This window comes from Colletotrichum tamarilloi (assembly GCF_030869305.1).
Source record: "Colletotrichum tamarilloi strain Tom-12 chromosome Unknown Scaffold_9.1, whole genome shotgun sequence".
Lineage (NCBI taxonomy): Eukaryota > Fungi > Ascomycota > Sordariomycetes > Glomerellales > Glomerellaceae > Colletotrichum > Colletotrichum tamarilloi.
In genome coordinates this window covers 1034311-1052859 of record NW_026849392.1, presented here as the reverse complement: position 1 = coordinate 1052859, position 18549 = coordinate 1034311, and the positions used below count along the sequence as shown (strand labels likewise).

The window sequence follows — 18549 nt, the reverse complement described above, 5'->3', positions numbered from 1 at the left end:
GGTGTGGTTAAGGACTATAGCAGCACCTTATTAAGAAAACAAACGCAGAGGCCCGGAGATCATGTTCGGTGATTGGTCGTTGGCCTGGGCAAAACAATATCCCACGAAATGATGGTCTGCATCAGGAACCAAGGCGATGCGGTTTTGTGTTGATGTATCATGTCCCTTCATATGATTGTCCTGAAATTCCTCTGGTACCCAATAGTCGGCCGCAACCGAAGTTGCTCTGACAGCTTTGATCTGCAAGCGAAAAGAGTCTACGAAGAGCCCGACCGACTGAAGTTGCATGAAGCAATTTTCGAACTTTGCGTTCAAGGTCCACAGACGCACGGCGAATGTATGGGTTGCCAGCGTCCTCCATTGGACTGTTAGGTCGGCCAATTGTTGCGAATGACAAGTGGCAGGTATTCGTACCGTTGGTTGCAAAAGCAAATCATCAATCCATCCCGTAAGACAAGCCACCGCTCGGGGCCGAATGCAGAGCCAATTCTTACAAGCTGGGGTTTGCCATTGTCAGCCAGTGACAGTGACCCGCCCAATGCTATGAGTCCACGTTGGCTACTCCATACCGAAAGATATCCAGGTAGGAAGGCATTTGATAATTGCGAGAAGCCCTGCTGACTCCCGTCGACGTTGGCATTGGGCTCGTCGATGGTCGTCCTAGGAGACGAGGGATGAACTTCCTGCGATCCTCGGCACAGGACCACAACGGACAAATTACGTGACGGGCGTCTGGTCGGGAAACGGCTTGGTTGGCTGTGGTTGAATACCGACCGGTGTTCCTCCAAGGACGGGCGGCGGAGAGGAGGATTGCAGGTTGCAGATTGCATATGGCGGGACCCCCAAGCATTCGGAATCCTGGCTAGCAGGCCGTTTTGCCACAGAACCCCCAAATTCCACTGGACAGATGGGCATCTTGCTTTTGGGCGTTGAGGCACTTGACCCTCACCCGTCACCCCCCATGTCACTTTTCCCCCCAGGGTCTTCCTCTTGGTTGATGCGGCGACGAGGACAACAAACGGCCCGCGGTGACGCAGGGACGCATCTTTGCAGCTCCGAACTGCTGCTGGACCGTGATGGCGGGCGCGGCAGTGTCCCAATTAGCCCCAAACGGGAACGAGAGACGCGTCGAAATAGCAGCGAGCTTGACAAACGCGGGAAGCTCTTTTCGACGGTTGGATGCCCCTCAATTTGGGACGAGTCGCGGCAAAGTTTGGAACGAATTACGGACGGAGTAAAGACAGAGAGCGACGAGAAGATGGGATGCAGCAACGCGAAAGTCGCTGACTGAGGGACGACGCCCGCGAAGCTTACACGCGTGCGATGGCTGCAACAACCCGAAACTTGATCTGGGTCGCTGGGACCTGGGCGAGTCGTGCTTGTTCGGTTGTACGGAAAGAGCACGAATAGAGTTGATGTCAACCTAGCCATGCTGGCCAAGCTATCCATACGTGCGAGGCGTCGACATTGGATGCTAGATGATGTTAGCAGCCGACGCCTCGTACCTATTGGAGAGGTCGAGTAGACTGGTATATCTGTCTTCAGTCTACTCCGTAGATGCAAAGCAAGCACGGATGGTAGGTATTTGTATCAGTGTCTGGATATTTGGCTGCTCGTAATGGTGGACAGCAGAATCTTGGGTAAATGAGAGAACCCGCTGCCGCAGATCGCGCTTCAACGGCCAGGGTCCGAGTTTCTCTGGAACCTTCGTAGAGATAGCGGGAAGAAATGCGTATCCGTACGGGGTATTCAGACTTAGGGCAAGCCACAAACTTGGGTCGGTCGGTAGGTGGACGGAAATGGTGCCGAGTTGCTAAATTGCTCGATAGAGTATTCGGTATTGGCATCCGCAAGGTATACCGTATGATCTGGAGACTGCAGAGAATGAAATGCGATGGATTCGAGGTATCTGCACTCCGTAGTCCGTACACAGGAAGGTATCCGCTTGGTTCATGAGATTTGCCTCATTTTGTCTTTATCGAGGTTATTTAGCGGCCAATTGTCCAAGGGGCCCAAGGAAGAGGGGAATTGGGGAATAGGAGGGGGCCCAAAGCACGCTATTAGACTTGACGGGTTCCATCATTTGATCACACCGACCTGGTGGTTTTTTGAGAGTTTCTTCCCTGAGAATGCGGTGTGAGGTACGAACTGCCCCGCTGCCACGGGTACCTGCGAAGTAAGGCAGATCCTATGGAGTACCTTGAGTATCTTGCTCTTGCCTCTTGGAATAAAATCTTGAGTGGTGATAGCATCAACAGAAGGAGAGAGACACTTCTCCAGCAGTGCTCTCTTTCCTGCCTAATTTCAAGATACGAAGCATCTGTACCTCTTGATGGCGAAGTCTTAGGCAAGGTACTAATCGATACACGCGTCTAATGAGCAACTGGCGCAATTCGTGCAATCAGCAGGTGATCCCTGTTGCAGCGGTCCCCCGACCTCCCTTTCTTTCGCTCTTGCCAAAATGTGAGTGAGGGGCCGGCGGGCACTGCACCGACCACCACCCTTTTTTTTTTCTTCCTCGCTCGCATTCATGGTCCAGGGACTCCATCATCACCCGCCGCCGCATTTTTGTTTTTCTCCCCCCCTTTCCATTCGGATGGATGTTCCCCCCCCCCCCCCGTCATTTGCCCAAGGTTGGCCGCTAGAACGGTCCTGCGGAAATGTGCTGCAGCTGCACGGAGTAGCGCATGCAAAGTGGTGTATGTTCCTGAACCGCACATGGTACCTTACCTTACCTCACGGATAAACTCTCTCGACTCCCCTCAATCAACTGGACATTGGTGCTCGCTTAGTCTACCAACATTGGTCCCGTTTCCTGCACTACTGCCGCATCGGCCTGCCGTAGATGTTAGCAAGCCCCCTCAGGTCAGTCGCGAGGTGCATGACAGATCCTCCCCTCAGAGTGATGGCCGGAAGTTGCGTACCTAACGACAACCTGACGGGACTGGGTGACGGAACGTGTCTGGTGGTCGATGATTACTACTGCTACTACTACTACTACTACTACTACTACTACTACTACTACTACTACTACTACTACTACTACTACTACTACTACTACTCTGTACCTACGAATAGTATTCCATGTTTGTTTGTATGTGCCTGACCTCGCCTTGGGCATCTTGTGCCTTTGCGCCATCAGCTAAGGTACCGATACCTTAACAATAAACTAAAGGGACGGGACTCTCTGAGTGACCTCGCACTCCAGACCTAGGTACCTACTCCAGAGTTCCCCCCGTTCGGGCTAACCTCAGGTAACCAGGAAGTACCTTACTTGCTCTCTCTTTCTCAGTCTTCTGCTACCGTCTATCTCAAATGACAATCCACTTCTCTGCCCGTCTTTCCTCCACACTGATGTACCGCTTCTCATTCGCATCTTCGTACCACTTTGACGGGGGGTTCAAGAAACAACGAGGAAGAGCCAAAAAAGAAGACAAAAATCTCTAGAGGCTCCAGTGCTCTCTTCTCTAGTGCTCGTTCCTGGCTCCATCCCCCATCCACACTGCACGCTCCACCACCTACCCTGGTCGTGACCTGCTCGCCCGCCTACCACCAGTCCACTGTCCACCACACTGACAACTTAAGCGGCGGGTCCTTCTTTCTCGAACAAAAACAACCAGTAGACACACGCAGCCCGCCAGAAAGAGAGAGTCCGGCCCATTCGCAGTACTCGTCGTCGTCCTCCTCCTCTCATCTCTGCACCAGCCCTCTCCAACCTCACTCCTACCTTACCGTAGGCCGAGTTTGGTGGTTTACGCCTCCCGTGCCCGCCTCCTTTCGACCAACGCCAATCCTCGCATCTTCAAATTCCTGTCCCTTCTGTCACCCCAACCAACACCGCCAACCCTTCCATCATCCGCCCTTTGTCGTCCTGTGCCTGTCCAGTATTGTCCCGGAATGAGGTAGCTTCTTCAATGCCCTCAGCTCCCTGACAGGACTGAGCTCGCCCGCATCGCATCGCGAACCCGACCTTCAGCGCCGTTGTGTCGACAAGCCCGACTTGCTTCGACATTCTCCCCCTCGAAACATTCTGCCGCCCTCGCCTTCTCGCCATATCACGTCCAACGCTCGCATGATCTGCGCGCTGGCCGTTGCACCGCGTACACATGATAAGGGAGCATAGAATACCTGCTGGCCCACGACCGGCGAACCAGTCCCCGACCAGACTGTATGCTAATTCCCATTCCCACTTCCCCCTTTCAACTTTGCCCTCGCTTCTTCGTTGCTGTTCACGCCGCTTTGTTATGCCCTGACCCATGCATCCCTGGATGGATAACTACCTTACAGAGAGCTGACCCGATGATTGCTGCAGTAATAGGGGAATCCCAGACTCGCAAACCAACTCACCCTCAAAGGGCTCATTCGCCGGCGGTCCAATGCTCAGTGCATCTTCAGCCAACAACCACCCTCTTTTTTCTTTTGGACGGAATGGCGCCGCGAACGAAGTAGCAGACTCGACACCTTCCTACGATTTTCTGCCCTCGGTCAGCTTCGACGACCTCCAGAGCAGTCTCGAGTCGGCCTCACACGACTTCAAATTGACTCAATTTCCGAACCCGACCGGCCAAGGTGGTATTCTTGACTCCCAGAGCATGGCCGACAAGATGGGCGGGGTCTCAAACATCTCCCAGAATGGCGCGTCTGCGCGTGGTGGAATCCCACCTGCCGTTACTCGCCCTGGAAGATCTGGTTCAATCTTGAGAAGACCTAGCACGTCCAGCAGACAACCAAGCATCTCATCTATCGCTTCTGGGCCTTCGTCCGCCGCAGACGCGTCAACGGCCGCAGCGAGGTCTCGACGGCAAAGCCACTACCCTCCGGTATCAAACACCAACATTGCGAAGCCACCCAGGAAATCCATCGGCTCGGGCGTCATCGAAACGGACTTTGGCAGTAACACTGCTCAACGTCGAAGGCCGAGCCTGATGGGCACCGTTGGCAGTGGAACGGATTTCTCTCGGACCTCGATGGATGCCGGTGCCGGCATGGGCTTTGAGACTCCACGGAATCTCGCCAACAGTAGAGCGACGAAGGCCAAATCGATGCACCAGCCACTTCCCCGGTCAAATACTGCCAACTTATCAACACCAGACACCACCCGCCTTTCAACGATTTCTCCGAGATCCCCTCGAGGCGGCAGCAAAGGAACTAATAACGGTTCGGCCCAATCAAAAAGGCAGTCTATGATGCCTGGGGGGCAGCATGCGTCACACGCAAGCGGACTTGGTGCCAGGACCATCAGTCCTACGGACACGCGAAGATTGAAGCGCATGTCCATGCACCAAACTCCGAGTCTCAACCAGGCGGCCAACGCGCCGCCACCACCGCCGCTCGAGCATCGAGAGCACTCTCGGTCGCCATCAATGATACCCCGGAAGACATCTGCCACGCCATCGTCCTCCCGGACGACCCCGGATATCAACAGAAAATCGTACAGCTCCGGCCTTTCCATCACCTCAACCAACAGTTTCAATACGGTGAGGACATCAACAGGCTCAATTCAACCTCGAGCGCCTGTCGCAGGAGGTACTACATCGCGGCTACCGGCGCCAAAGTCGTCGAACCCGCATAATCATAACCCCCATTCCGCCGATGACGAGGAGGACGTCCCACCTGTGCCTGCTATTCCGAAAGCGTACGAATCACCACAGCAGTCAGCCACGGAGGCATCGTTTTTGGATAAGCGCAAAGCCAACCTCGCAGCGGATGCTAGCAGCATCAACAGCAATTCGACTGGCAGCTTCTCCATACCATCCCTCCCCGAACCCGCTGTTAAGGTCGCCCGAAAGGCTAGTACCCGGAAGTCGACGAATGCGGCCCCCTTGGATGCCGAAAAGAAGGGGAACGCTCCCCCATCGAGGAAGAACCCTCCACCCGTGCGGCTGCCCCCGATTACTGTCGGCCCGCTGAACCCATCGACGACCGCGAAGATTGCAGCTTTGGGCCAAAATGGCCCCGACCGAAACCTGAGCCCCCCTCCCTCACGCATCATCGCAAAGACACCGACTACCCCCATGACCGCGTCGAAAAGTTCCTTCTTCTCAAGAAACAGACAGGACGAAAAGTCTGATTTCCCCAATTTGCGAAGCAGCAGCACTGTGCACCACTCCCGAATTGATAGTGCATCAGGTGCTGACGGCACAAGCTCGTCCGAGTCTTTCGCAGGGGTCCCGATACCGGTACCTTATAAAGCGACCAGAAAGCCCAGCGTGTCTCCATTCTTGTCCTCCTCCGTGCCCAAGCCCGGCGCGGATCCTGCTTTCCTGAAGAGGTCACAGACAGGCGACCTTGGGAATATCACGGAACCTCTCGAAGTAAAGCCACTGCAGAAACCTTCTGGCCCCCGTGCCCAACGGCCTGTGAAAGCAAAGTCTCCCACGCCGCCAATCTCGGATCCCGAAGAACCACCTACTCCGTCCTCAATGAGCTCTTTACGTAGGAAGTTGAGCTTGTCGTGGAAACGTAATACCTCCAAGACGGATTCGAAAGCGAGCACATCGGAAAAGACTGTTGAACGCAGCATTAGTAAGGAGCAGATGCCACCGCCGCGGTTGCCTATTTCTGCAACGGTCGGGAATCTCAGCTCAGCCAAGAACAGCCCAAGCCCGTCGGTCAAGGCGAACAACTCGTACCTTGAATCAAGGAGGAGAAAGAGCTCAGCAGCGAGCCTGGGCCATGATAGAACTAAGAGTGAGAACTGGACCTCGGCCTCCGTCCCCAAGACTATCAACGACCCGCACAACCCTTCCGTCATGCAGAAGATTCTGCGCCCAAAGGCATCAGCAACGACCATGCGTCACCATGACCCATGGACTGCTGAGCTCGACAAGGACGACCTAGTTGCCGAGGAAGAGATGAAGAAAATGGGCTCGAGAAGGAAAGAGACAGAGATCGCAGCTAGGACCCTCGACGCATTACGGAAACGTGCGACGCCAAAGGAACGAGTGGGTGCCCAGGAAGCCATTCGGATCGCCATGCTCAACATTTATGAGCGTGGTGAAATCGTCGATTATAATGATGTCTACTTTTGCGGCACGCAGAACGCTCGCAAGGTTGTGGGCGATCTTCAATCTGATGCCCCCAACTTTGGTTACGACGACGAACGTGGAGACTACACTATTGTACCGGGAGACCATCTTTCGTACCGGTACGAAATTATCGACGTGCTTGGCAAGGGAAGTTTCGGTCAAGTTGTGCGGTGCATTGACCACAAGACGGGTGTGCTCGTAGCTGTGAAGATTATTCGCAATAAGAAGAGGTTCCATCAGCAGGCTCTTGTAGAAGTCAACATTTTGCAGAAGCTTCGCGAATGGGTAGGTGATTCCGGACCTGTATGCAGCGCTTCGGCTAACTTTGATTACAGGACCCCAAAAACCGCCACAGCATGGTCAACTTTACTCACAGCTTTTACTTCCGGGGACATCTATGCATTTCCACCGAACTTCTGGACATGAATCTCTACGAATTCATCAAAGCAAACGCTTTCCGCGGATTCTCACTCAAGCTCATTAGGCGAATGACGAAACAGATGTTGAGCTCCTTGAATCTGCTGAAGCAGCACAAGGTCATCCATTGCGATCTCAAGCCCGAAAACATTCTGCTTCGGCACCCGCTGCACTCGGAGATCAAGGTCATCGACTTTGGCTCTAGTTGTTTCGAAAATGAAAAGGTGTACACCTATATTCAGTCTCGATTCTACCGATCACCTGAGGTCATCCTAGGCATGACGTATGGTATGCCCATCGACATGTGGAGTCTCGGATGTATCCTCGCCGAGCTCTATACGGGAGTCCCAATCTTCCCTGGAGAGAATGAGCAGGAGCAACTTGCCTGCATCATGGAGGTCTTTGGTCCACCAGAGAAGCATCTTATCGAGAAGAGCACCCGCAAGAAGCTCTTCTTCGACTCCATGGGCAAGCCGCGCCTGACCGTGTCCTCCAAGGGCCGGAGGCGCCGCCCTAGTTCAAAGACACTGCAACAGGTCCTTAAGTGCGATGACGAGGCATTCCTGGACTTCCTTGCGAGATGTCTGAGATGGGACCCTGACAGGCGTCTCAAGCCTGAGGAAGCCATCCACCATGAGTTTATCAGCGGCAAGAAGATGAGCGCTCCTCTGCCCCGAGTTCCGACGGCACGTGAGGCGTCGCCCGTGAAGCGCCACACCGTTGGTGCGCCACGACCTCTTCCCGAACCTCCGGCTTCCGGGCTCAAGAGCGGTATTCGATCCCGAGACGTGAGCGGCGCGAGCCCTCACAAGCCCGTGTCAACGGCATCATCTCGCAGGCCATCTGTAGCCACCAGTGGAACGGTTCACGTTGCTACAGCCAAACGAACCAGCACAGGCCAGGGAGGTGTCACCATTGGCACTAGCAGTCTCCCACGCGCGGCAATTAGGAGCGTCAGCGCCAAACAAGACTTGGCTTCCGCCGGAGCCACTGCAGCCATGAGTCGGAGGGGTCTGTGAGCAGTACCCTCTCAATGACTTTGTGGTCGCCGCACATACAGAAGACGAATAGAAGTATTGAAGCGGTTGTTAGATGTGGTTTATGAGGCATTGGGTAGTTGATTGTTGTTTTTTATTCCCTCTCTGCGCTACATCCCTTACGAACAGCGAACATGTTCCTGCGCCATGACCACGTTTGAATGGAGTGACGCAATACCCAGCACGAAAAAAAGTCACAACCGGGAGGAAAGGAGTCAAATTTAGGCATAGAAGGGCAGTTTTCTTCATGACGAGTGCGCAGTAGGGGGTTGCGGGCCGAAAGCCCTGTTGTCATAAAAACAAACCGCATTATTTTTTCCCCCCCCCCCCCCCCCAAACGTATCTCCGGTTCTACACATATATAAACACACACACAGAAGACGTGAGTCCAAGGCTCGCCGGTGTGGAGTAGTGAATGGGGGAGTGGCCGGTTTCTCGGCCGCGACGGACAGGGCTAGGTCCGGCTGTACGCGACCTGGTATTTTGTGTGTTGTTGCCTACCACGATCACCATGAGAGAGATAGAGATGTAGGCAAATATATGTATATTAATAATGACGAATGGCCCTTTTTGAACGAATGGACGCTTCACTTTGACAGGGAGATGTGTGTTTGGTATATCGTGACATTAGGACTGCTACGCAAATGCGAGGAGGGGGGAAGGGTTACTGAGTAGGGTACGTAGGCAGACGGTCTTGTCTGGTATCTACGCCGTTGCGATGATTCTGAATCAGGATAAGGAATGGAGAAAAGAGTCCGGGTGTGAGTATGCCTCGTAGGCTTCGGGATATTACAGGAAACACAGATGTTGCAAAACAAGGAGAGACAAACATCACGATAGGGTAACTTTGATGGAAACGGAGAGGCGTAGCATGGAAAAGAAGACGGATAGTCCTGCCTTGGTGGCACCTCGTAAAGGTAGGCAGACGTGGAATGTAGGCAATTGACGACTGTGACTCTTGTTTGGCCTGGATTAACTAGGTATCTCGTGATGTGATGTGATGTCGACGTCTGGCTAGGGGTGCCGGGTGGCGAGGAAAAAAAGGGGGGTGAGGGAGGGAACGGGGGCAAGGTAAGGTAAGGTAGGGTAAGGTAGATGGACGGCGATGGGCTTGAATTGGCGTGCACTGTACTCCGTACGCCCTAGTAGGTCTAACTACCGACGCATTTGGATCTCTTTTGCAAGGTATCTGTTCTCCGCGAGCAGATGGAAGGGATCCATGATTCAAACGGGTGGTCGAGGCCTCCTTGGCCTCTTTGGGGAGAAGGGTCTCGGAAATACAGACGCCACGCCGTTTCTTTTCCCACGCCCTCGAGTCCCCAACTACCGGACCCTGGATCATTTGGGGGCCGGAAAGCTTGCGCCATGCTGGCTTTTGGGGGGGACTGTTTCTAGGTAACAATGTTGGACTCCGAGGGACCTGACGACGAGTGGTTGAGAAGAACGGTTCGGAAGTTGAGAGGGTAGTTGGGATGTGTGCTGTATCGTAAAGACATACATACTGCAGGCAGCAAAATGTCCACCACCCTTCGTACCTGGGCATGGAGAAACATTGGATCGTTCATCGTCTCCCAACGGGCCTTGGCACTGATGGCTGCAAGGTGAGATAGATAGCACTCAGGTTCGAAGTGCATCAGACCATGAGGGAGGACCCGGGATCCTTCATGACTCTTGATTCTGCCGTTTTAGATGCTTGGTACTCCACGGGACGAGGAGCGGTGTGGGGGGGGGGAGGGGGGGGAGCCGGGAAATTCCACCTGCGATCTTGACTCAATGGAATTCACTTCTCTGCAAGGCCGAGCATTGGCTTGAGATCGTGGGTCTCAAAAGACAAACCGAACAGAGAAAGAGCCTAGGCCATTCCAAGGCCCCAAAGTCTCCATGATCTCATGTTTCACATCCCGTGGTCCCCTTGACCGCAGAGGAATGAACACATTGGGGACCTCCTAAATCATCCGTACTGCGGCAGGAAATGCGGCGGCACAGCGTCAAAAAGTCAAGGGCAAGGGCATAAGACAAGACCCCGGAGTAGCTGAAAGATATATGGGTTAATCCCTGGCTGTGGAGCAAATGCGCGCTTGCGGTGCGGCTGCGGTATTGCATTTCGGGGCTGTTAGGGCGGGTATTTGGCCGGGGGGTGTACCTTTTGCTTTCGCGGGACCAAAGACAGCGGAAATGGTTGAAAAGAAAGAATACACGTCAAGAGCTGCTGTACGGTCCTGTACGGACACCGACAGCGGGTGCGAAGGATGAATCCTGCCTGAACGACTCATCGAGAGGGAGTCCAGGCTCGCTGGCGGCAAGGCGGCTCTCTTTCTGACGACATTTGTGGGGGAGAATCGGGAAGCGCACAAGAATGCCTTGTAGGATTCACCACGCCTTTCTCATCGCGTGTGTGACGAGTGTTTTTGGCCCCACGGATCCGCGCGGATGTCAATGATCGGCAAACCGTCAAAGCTTGGACGGTTTGCGAGCGCCGAGAAAACGATTGCCTAGAGGTTGCTGGAGCGGAGAATGGGATGGCTGGTTCCTTCTCCGAGCGCTTGTTTCCCAGGCGTGGGGTCCTTGCCGAGGTCGAGACCATCCCGTTCGACATTGAGCCTCACATTTGCCACTTGGTAGGACTTTGTTGTTTCGAGACATTGTTGCAACAAAGAAGGAGTTCGGTATCGACTCCCTTGGGGGTAGTTAGCACCCAACGGTCCCGCTGTATCAAAACATTCTGGTTGTACCGGTACGCCAGGACTTGTCAATTAGCTCGGCATATCTTCTCGATCGCCAGGGGCGTGTGGCCGCGGGAAGAGGCCAACGCGGGAGCTGAGACATAGGTGCGGGAACAGAGGAAAGCCACAGCACGGCTCGGGGACTTTTCTACTGGAGTGGGCCTGGTGACCACTGAGTCCTGACGGCAGTGAGGTTCAACCGTTCGTTTGCTCTGTAGTGGATGTGGCACGGGTCAGCCTGACAGGAAACACTAAACAGACCAAGTTAGGACGGCGCGGGAACCGTTGCAGGGAACGCACCGGCCGAGGCACGGATATGGAAACGGGGTGTGGCTGGGGACGCCTTACTGTGGTTCAGCACAAGCCGGCGCCAACTTCCACTGGCCCTGCTGCTTCAACTGTGACGTGCAGTCCTGGATCACGATCCCTTGCCGCAATGGAAGACCGGACCAGTGGAGGGTAGGAAATAGAGGGGAAGGGTTGTAATTCCCCGTGATTCCTTCTTGATGATACGGCATAGGGTATCGCCAACACAAACAACGCCGGGGAGCTCCATGTTCGAGACATGCTTCTGGTGGGAGAGAAGTGCGGGTTTCCTGGTGCATTGATGCAGAATGATGCTGATGACGGTTCGAAAAGACGCGAATTAGGGTAACTCGTAAGATTCCCACGATCAGTGCATTTGCAGCGGATAATGAGCGGAGAGACTTCTAGCCGACTAGACAGGCATCCGGGGGCCACGCATGCATCGTGCTTGTTTGTGTTTCAACAAGTGAGAAACCTGGGAGAAAATGACGGTATACTCTGAGGTTTGAACGGCACGGCGGCAGTTGAACACGTCGAAGTGTGGACATGTTGAGCAGAAAGCCCCACACAAGACCGACGGCGACTCCGGCCAAGACGTGGTGGGAGAGACGGGGCGGCGGCGTTGAGCGGTAGATAAAAATGGACCGGGACTCTTGATCCCACCGTGATGGGAAGAGGCCCTTGTGGTTCAGTCGCGGTGGCTTGCTGACTGCGAGGCTGTGTCGAAGCTAAGTAGACAGGGGCCGTAACTCATCCATGGCGACGACAACGAGGGGTCGATCCCTGGATGACGTCCAGTGGCAGCTCGAGGAGCATCGCTGGTTCGCTCACTGCCCAATCGCTTGCGCTCCTTGTGAGACAGCAAATCCTTGCTCCCAGTGAGGATCCCCCACAAAGTGAAATATGAATCGGCTCGACGAGGCTGTTGCACTCTACTTGGTCTATACTTGGTCTATAGGGGTAAGTTTAATCCCCTGGCTCGGTACCGATCCACAGACAAGGGTCAACGTACTAGTTAGATTATTAGCGCTAAATAGCTAATATAATTAATAATTATTAGATCTTAATTAATTTCTATAACTAAATTAATATTTAATATATATTCCGTTAGTATTAATTACTACTTAATAACGCGCGGGTATTATACTTAATAATAAGTATAAGAAGTTTTTTAAAAAAGTATTCTAAACCTCTTTAACTTATTATTATAATATATTATATAAAGGGTTTTCTTATATACCCGTAAGTTCTTATATATAATCCTTTATTTAATTTTAATACGTTTTAATAGGGTTAAAGTTAGGTAAAAAAGGTAGCTAAAATATTAAGTAAACGTTACGGTTATTAAGCTCTTATTAAGTTAATTTTATATTATATATTAAAGCGCCGTCTTATATTAAAATAAGGTTATTATTATATATTTATTAATAAAAGCGAATCTAACTATTAATAATTAATATAGTATATTTTTAATAAGTATTAATACGTATACTACCCTAATCCTTCTTTTAGAAAATACCTAGTCCCTTCCGATCCCTAAAAAAATATCCTTAGAATATCTAACCCCGCTTACGTTAATACCTCTCGATAATATATATTAGGTCCTATTCCTTATTATAATAATAAGTAATATAAAACTTACGGTAATAACTATTTATAACCTATATCTCGTTTATTTATAAGACCTTTTACTAGTTTTTAATAGTCTAATAAAAGTACTTTTAGGCCTAAGTAAAATACTTAATTTAGTTAACCTCGGATATAGGGGGCTTATAGTGAGTAACGTAATAATAAAACCCGAGCTAATATAAAGCTACTTATATTATATAAGTACTAAATTAAAAAAAAAAAGAGTATAATTAAAAATAATAAAAAAGAAGCCTAGTAGCCGTTTTTAAAAAAAGTAACGTATTTAACGAGGGCCTCCTCCTATTATAAAATTATAACCTATAAGTAACTAGAACGTAGTATAATTATTACTAACGAGGCCCTTATAATTATACGGACTTAGTTTTTTATAAATCTAATTAATTTAATTATTTAAACCTACGTAAATTTTATATTAATATATAGTATATAAATTTACTAATAGTCGGCCTTAATAAAGTACTTCGTTATACTACTTACTAGCCGTACTATATTTATAATAATTTATTAAAAGTAAGGTAAGTAGGTAGGTAGGTAGTATATAAGAAGAAGAATTCGTAATTAGTAAAAAAGTTAGGCTGGGCTAATTAGTAGGCCTGTGCTGAAATAGTGGCTTCTGATTGGTCGAATTGCCCATAGAAGGCAGGCACGGGCCATCCCCACCGGTACCTGACAAGGGGGTTAAACTTTGGCCTGATACCGTAGTAGGGGTAAGTTTAAACTCCCTACCAGGTAGCGTGGGTCTGGCCAGGGTAGAGCAGTGACTCTCAATGGCCAAATTTGTGTTCGACGTGCACAAGAATCTCGAAAGTAATGCTGCTGATGTAATCTCGAAAAGCACGGGCGAAGATACCTGACAAGGGGGTTAAACTTTGGCCTGATACCGTAGTAGAAGCAGTCACAGCGAGATAGAGTCATTTGAAGTGCATAATGATGGTCCGATTCTTTCCTTGGATTTGCTCGACGATTCTGCAGATACGCAGACGCGAAGAGGTTGATTATCCCGCAGATTTGGGTATAGAGAAAGTGATATCGGTCGACGTATCATTGCAGCTTTCGTCCGAGGTAATTACTCCGTGCCGCTGCTAATAGAACAAGGTAACAACACAACCAAGTCCGGTCATGAATGTCGGACGTGGTATTCGTATGGGGATGAGGGGATCGAGAGTGTTCTTCGATTGGCATAACCCCGACCGGCGGGGTTCCTAATGCTGCATCCTCCACCTCTCCGCCCGGTCCCCAAGATGGGCCTACCCGCCGGGCGCTCGGAGTGGCAAGCCACGGGATAGATGTAGCATCGGACCGTTCGCCATCGGGCACCGAAAGACGCGCATTCGTGATTGCGCGGCAATTCGACCGTTGAGGACGTGACGCCCGGGTCGCGACCCTTGACCGGGCGAAGACATGCTTGGTGAGCCGGATTTGGGGCTTTCGGTGAGCGCAGGCTGCTATAGGCGACACTAGAATCTTTAGCACTTGGGGGGGCTCTATGGGCTCGAGAGTCGAGAGTTAAAAGCCTAGGGTTGGGGTTACACAAATGCCTCGTATCGTCTTGATGTATCTTATTTCTGGCATTTTGCGGTACTTCGTACGGTCTGCGGTAGTGGGCTGCAGGACTTTGACGCAGGTCTTGTATCGGGCCCGTCTTGCACGAGATGCATCGGCCCCAGTGCGACAGTGGAGTGCCTGAGTTGGTCGTGCATCGAGCACCACAATGCTGTGAATTGCGATCAATTGGTTGGTCGACTACTCTGATGCTCCGCCGAATTCAATTGTGCTTTCTCATCTTTACGGATTCCTGGATCTGTCCCTGAAGCGCCTCAATCAACAGCCAGTCGAAGGGCTATCTTCCCAAGGGCCAGCAGTAGAGAAGTGTACCTAGTAGAGTGTTTGGAGGGGCCGAGTTCGTGTACTCTCTAGGCAAGCGTGCGGTCTAGCGAGCCGGACCCTGAACCAAGGTATCGTGTAAGACGGCCATGTTTGACGGCGGACCGTCCTCCGAATCCCGTTCTTCGTGTTAACTAGCCGGCTATCAGCATTGAGGCCAAATAGCGAGAGGGCAGATGGTGGGCAGGGCAATAGAGGTGACGACTGACGGGCGATGCAATGAGACCCGCGTTACAACCAAAGCCGTCGTCTTGTCATAGGATATGAAGTTGTGACGCATCGTCTCGGAGTCGCCAGTGACAAATCCTAGTTCAAGTTGCAGCACATGGACGAATTGTAAAAAATGCTGAAATTGGTGCATTTCTCTCGAATGTGTATGGACGACAGTCAAGAATCCCTACCCAGAAGTACGTCGCTAGTGAACCTCCCACGGAAGCGGTCTGTCACCTGAACGGAGCCCGGGAGGCAGGGAGGGCAGGGAAGGCCAGTGGAGACGAGCACGTGAGGACCATGCCTGCCATTGCCTGTGCGCACCAGTCAAATGGGCGAATTGGAAGGGCTTGGCGGGCGCAAGCTTTCGTAATCAAGCACACGAACTTGCCCTTTTTGGCAAACCTGCATCCCCATGTTCCTTCCCATTGCATCGTCGCTCGCCCAGGCATCCCAGGCAGCACACCCTCATACCTCTTGCCCGTTTCCTTCACCACCCGTGGACCTCACCTTCCTCCACCACTAGGTAAGGTACCTTGCTGGGTACAGATACGTACTTCAGATGGTCCATACCTTCCATTCTTTTGACCACACGATCCATCCTTTCCCAGACCCTGGAGTTCGGACTCAAGCATGTCCCATGCAGCAGCCCAGGGCAGCAGGAGTCCTTGGCCTAGACCCCCATGGGCCTGCCTTTCTCCCTCTCTCTTTCTCTCTGTCTCTGAAGTCTGGAGTCCTACCTTAGAAATCGTTTTGCTCTACCTATGACCTCACTGTCATCGGCTTAGCTTCTGTACTGCACCTCTGACGCTCTTCTTCTGTCTCAACGACCACCCTTAACATCACCATGTAGCGAAGGATACACACACCTGACATGACGCCAAATCCGTCCGCTGACCTGCATCCTGTGCCTGCGTTGACCGACAGCCCTCATGCAAGTTTTTTGGGATCTAGCTGCATTGCTATCGTCAACTGTTCGTCAACGCCGTTACAGGCTCCCTCACTCTGCCGCGTCTAGTCTGATACCTACCTATTACACATATCTGCGGATATCAACCACACACTAGCAAATAACTGCAGCCACTCCAATTGCACACCGATGCCTGCTTTCGAAATTCCAGAAGGACTCGGCGAAATCATGCATAGTGAGGCCGGTGGTGGTGGTGGTGGTGGTGCTACTGCTGCTTTCCATCTACAAGCCTTGCAGACCTTGAAACCAGCAGTCTACATGTCTTTCCACGGCCAAGGCGATGAACCAAAAGGACGGGCTGCTAACCCGGGGCTCTCATAGGATTGTCTGCAATCATTCGCCCTCTTCTCACCAGCCGTGCCGTTGACAGGTTCACGGGCCAATACCGGAGCCTTGGATTTGGAGGGAAGGACCCGTCGATCAAAGTCTCAAACATGCCTTCGCATCGGTCGAATGGCAGCTCGTCCCCCTTGAGACTTGCATTGGCCGGTGTACGGGGATTGACGGAAGCCGTTGCATCCAAGACATAGTCCACATTGGATTACCTACCTCCCTTTCGCCCACTCTAGTGTACCTACTCTGCGGGACTGGGAGATGCTCATCCAAGCTCCCTCGTCCATGGATCATGGAGGACTGGGATCCGCTGCCCCTGGCATCACATCGCATCTCATTTTCAGCCATCACCAGGTACCCTGCGATCCAAGAAGGCCGCCCGAGTCTCTCTCACCAGGTGCCCGGGTCTGATCTCGACATGGCCTCCAATGACGGCATGATACTAAGCGCGTTTGATCTGACCATCCTCCCGATAACTGGGAAGAGCATGGAACCTTCGCATGCAGAAGCTCCCGGCCATGGTCAGCACCAGCACCAATTCGGAACGTACTGTGGCCAATAGGCACTACCAAGACAGCCACCACAGTATGGTGGAACCTCTGGTGGATGGCCTGCATGCACCATTGCACAGCCTTATCCCGGTATAATAGCACAACGAACAGTTGTTTGTATACGATCGCCTAGCTGGGGCGTCGAGTTACTTGGTCGATGATAACGGACATCTCACCTTACCTCGACATATGGCTATTCTTTCCTGACAGTCAGCACGAGTGTCATCCATGCCGACCTTTATCAACATAAGGTACTGACCCGTGCAAACGAGCTTGCCATTTGAACCTATTATGGTCAAGCTATATTCGGCAATTGGATGGAGACAACTGCTTCCATTTCGGTCTGCTCCATGCGTCAACCCTGAGCCTACTTATTCGTACCTCAAGGCAGGCTGCGGTTACTGTCCACTCAGAATCCAGCTTGGACGCTACGAGTACCAGGGTGACCTCCTTCAACCACGATGGAGATCCGAACCGGTCGCTCGCATGCCAGCCCATCACAGCAAAAGATATGTACGACGTCCATCGGTACCTGACGCGTGGATCATGTCCCTTTTCTGTCGTGCTGCGACCAACCACGCTGCATCGTGGCAGAACAACTCCCCCTGCTTACTCTCGACGATGAACATGGCGGGCCTCAGAGCGCAATCGAAGCTATCGGGCGCCAGATCAACACTAGGCCTCATATCAACCTTGATGACATGCCAGCGAAATTGGAGGGCCAAGTCTCGTCATACATAGCAAATGCACTTTCAGTCAATCGGCAGCCCTTTGCGGTCACCAATGTGTACATACTTGGAGGACAAATTCTATGGGGCAGCTCGCGAACCTCTGACCGGCATGTTCTTCTTTTAGCAATGGCAGCCGTAGGCTAAGAGGCCAAGCTCCGACCGAGTGGTGCCTGCCCCCCGTTAGCGTGTATGCCAGACGAGCAATCGAAAATCGAAATACAGAGGATAATTCGAGATCGAATTCACACCCGATCGATTTGGAACCTCGGAAAGGATATCGGTCAACGGGGAGTACAGCACCACCACCACACCTTATTGCTCCTCGTGGAAGGAATTTGCGTGGCGGCAGCACCGGGCAACGCAAAAAGATCGCCGCATCACAAACGGCTAGGCGTAACGAACCTCGGTGCAGCGACATAGAGTCAGCCCTGCGGTCCAAGACAATGGAGCTATCTTGGGGCCGTTGGTGCCATGCGCTGCCTAGAGCTGGTGCTGGTGCTGATGTCGAAGTCAGTGCCACCAAAACGATAATAGACAATTGGGGGTCTCTATTTCGCCCATTAAGCGCAACCACAGCACGAGGCGGCAGCGGCAGTCATGGCTGGATCGGATGAGCAGCATCATCGTCAGCAAAGAGAGGCTACCTTCCTTACCTTAGCTCGGGGTGAAGGGAGTACCTGGCAGCAGTCGGCAGCACACGACATGCGAT

The 18549-nt window shown here is 52.2% G+C and overlaps 6 protein-coding genes across 6 annotated transcripts; 3 read left to right on the top strand and 3 right to left on the bottom strand.

Annotated features, from left to right (window-relative positions):
• Positions 1–30: 30 nt before the first annotated feature.
• CTAM01_04097 (uncharacterized protein) lies at positions 31–830 on the bottom strand (the record flags this gene model as incomplete). The annotated part of the gene is made up of 2 exons (XM_060520127.1): positions 31–355; positions 415–830. 2 exons carry the CDS (start codon positions 828–830, stop codon positions 31–33), a joined length of 741 nt encoding a protein of 246 aa, XP_060385548.1.
• Positions 831–945: 115 nt separating this feature from the next.
• Positions 946–1449, bottom strand: CTAM01_04096 (uncharacterized protein; the record flags this gene model as incomplete). The annotated part of the gene is made up of 1 exon (XM_060520126.1): positions 946–1449. The coding sequence occupies one exon, from the start codon at positions 1447–1449 to the stop codon at positions 946–948; it is 504 nt and encodes a 167-aa protein (XP_060385547.1).
• Positions 1450–2596: 1147 nt separating this feature from the next.
• Positions 2597–2746, top strand: CTAM01_04095 (uncharacterized protein; the record flags this gene model as incomplete). The annotated part of the gene is made up of 1 exon (XM_060520125.1): positions 2597–2746. The coding sequence occupies one exon, from the start codon at positions 2597–2599 to the stop codon at positions 2744–2746; it is 150 nt and encodes a 49-aa protein (XP_060385546.1).
• Positions 2747–4106: 1360 nt separating this feature from the next.
• Positions 4107–8464, top strand: CTAM01_04094 (uncharacterized protein; the record flags this gene model as incomplete). The annotated part of the gene is made up of 3 exons (XM_060520124.1): positions 4107–4168; positions 4313–7313; positions 7364–8464. The coding sequence occupies 3 exons, from the start codon at positions 4107–4109 to the stop codon at positions 8462–8464; spliced, it is 4164 nt and encodes a 1387-aa protein (XP_060385545.1).
• Positions 8465–12199: 3735 nt separating this feature from the next.
• CTAM01_04093 (uncharacterized protein) lies at positions 12200–12448 on the bottom strand (the record flags this gene model as incomplete). The annotated part of the gene is made up of 1 exon (XM_060520123.1): positions 12200–12448. A coding segment is annotated over one exon (249 nt), but the record flags the coding sequence as incomplete, so codon positions are not given.
• A 4402-nt stretch (positions 12449–16850) lies between these two features.
• On the top strand, positions 16851–17120 carry CTAM01_04092 (uncharacterized protein; the record flags this gene model as incomplete). Its single annotated transcript, XM_060520122.1, has 1 exon — positions 16851–17120. The coding sequence occupies one exon, from the start codon at positions 16851–16853 to the stop codon at positions 17118–17120; it is 270 nt and encodes an 89-aa protein (XP_060385543.1).
• Between the last annotated feature and the right edge of the window lie 1429 nt (positions 17121–18549).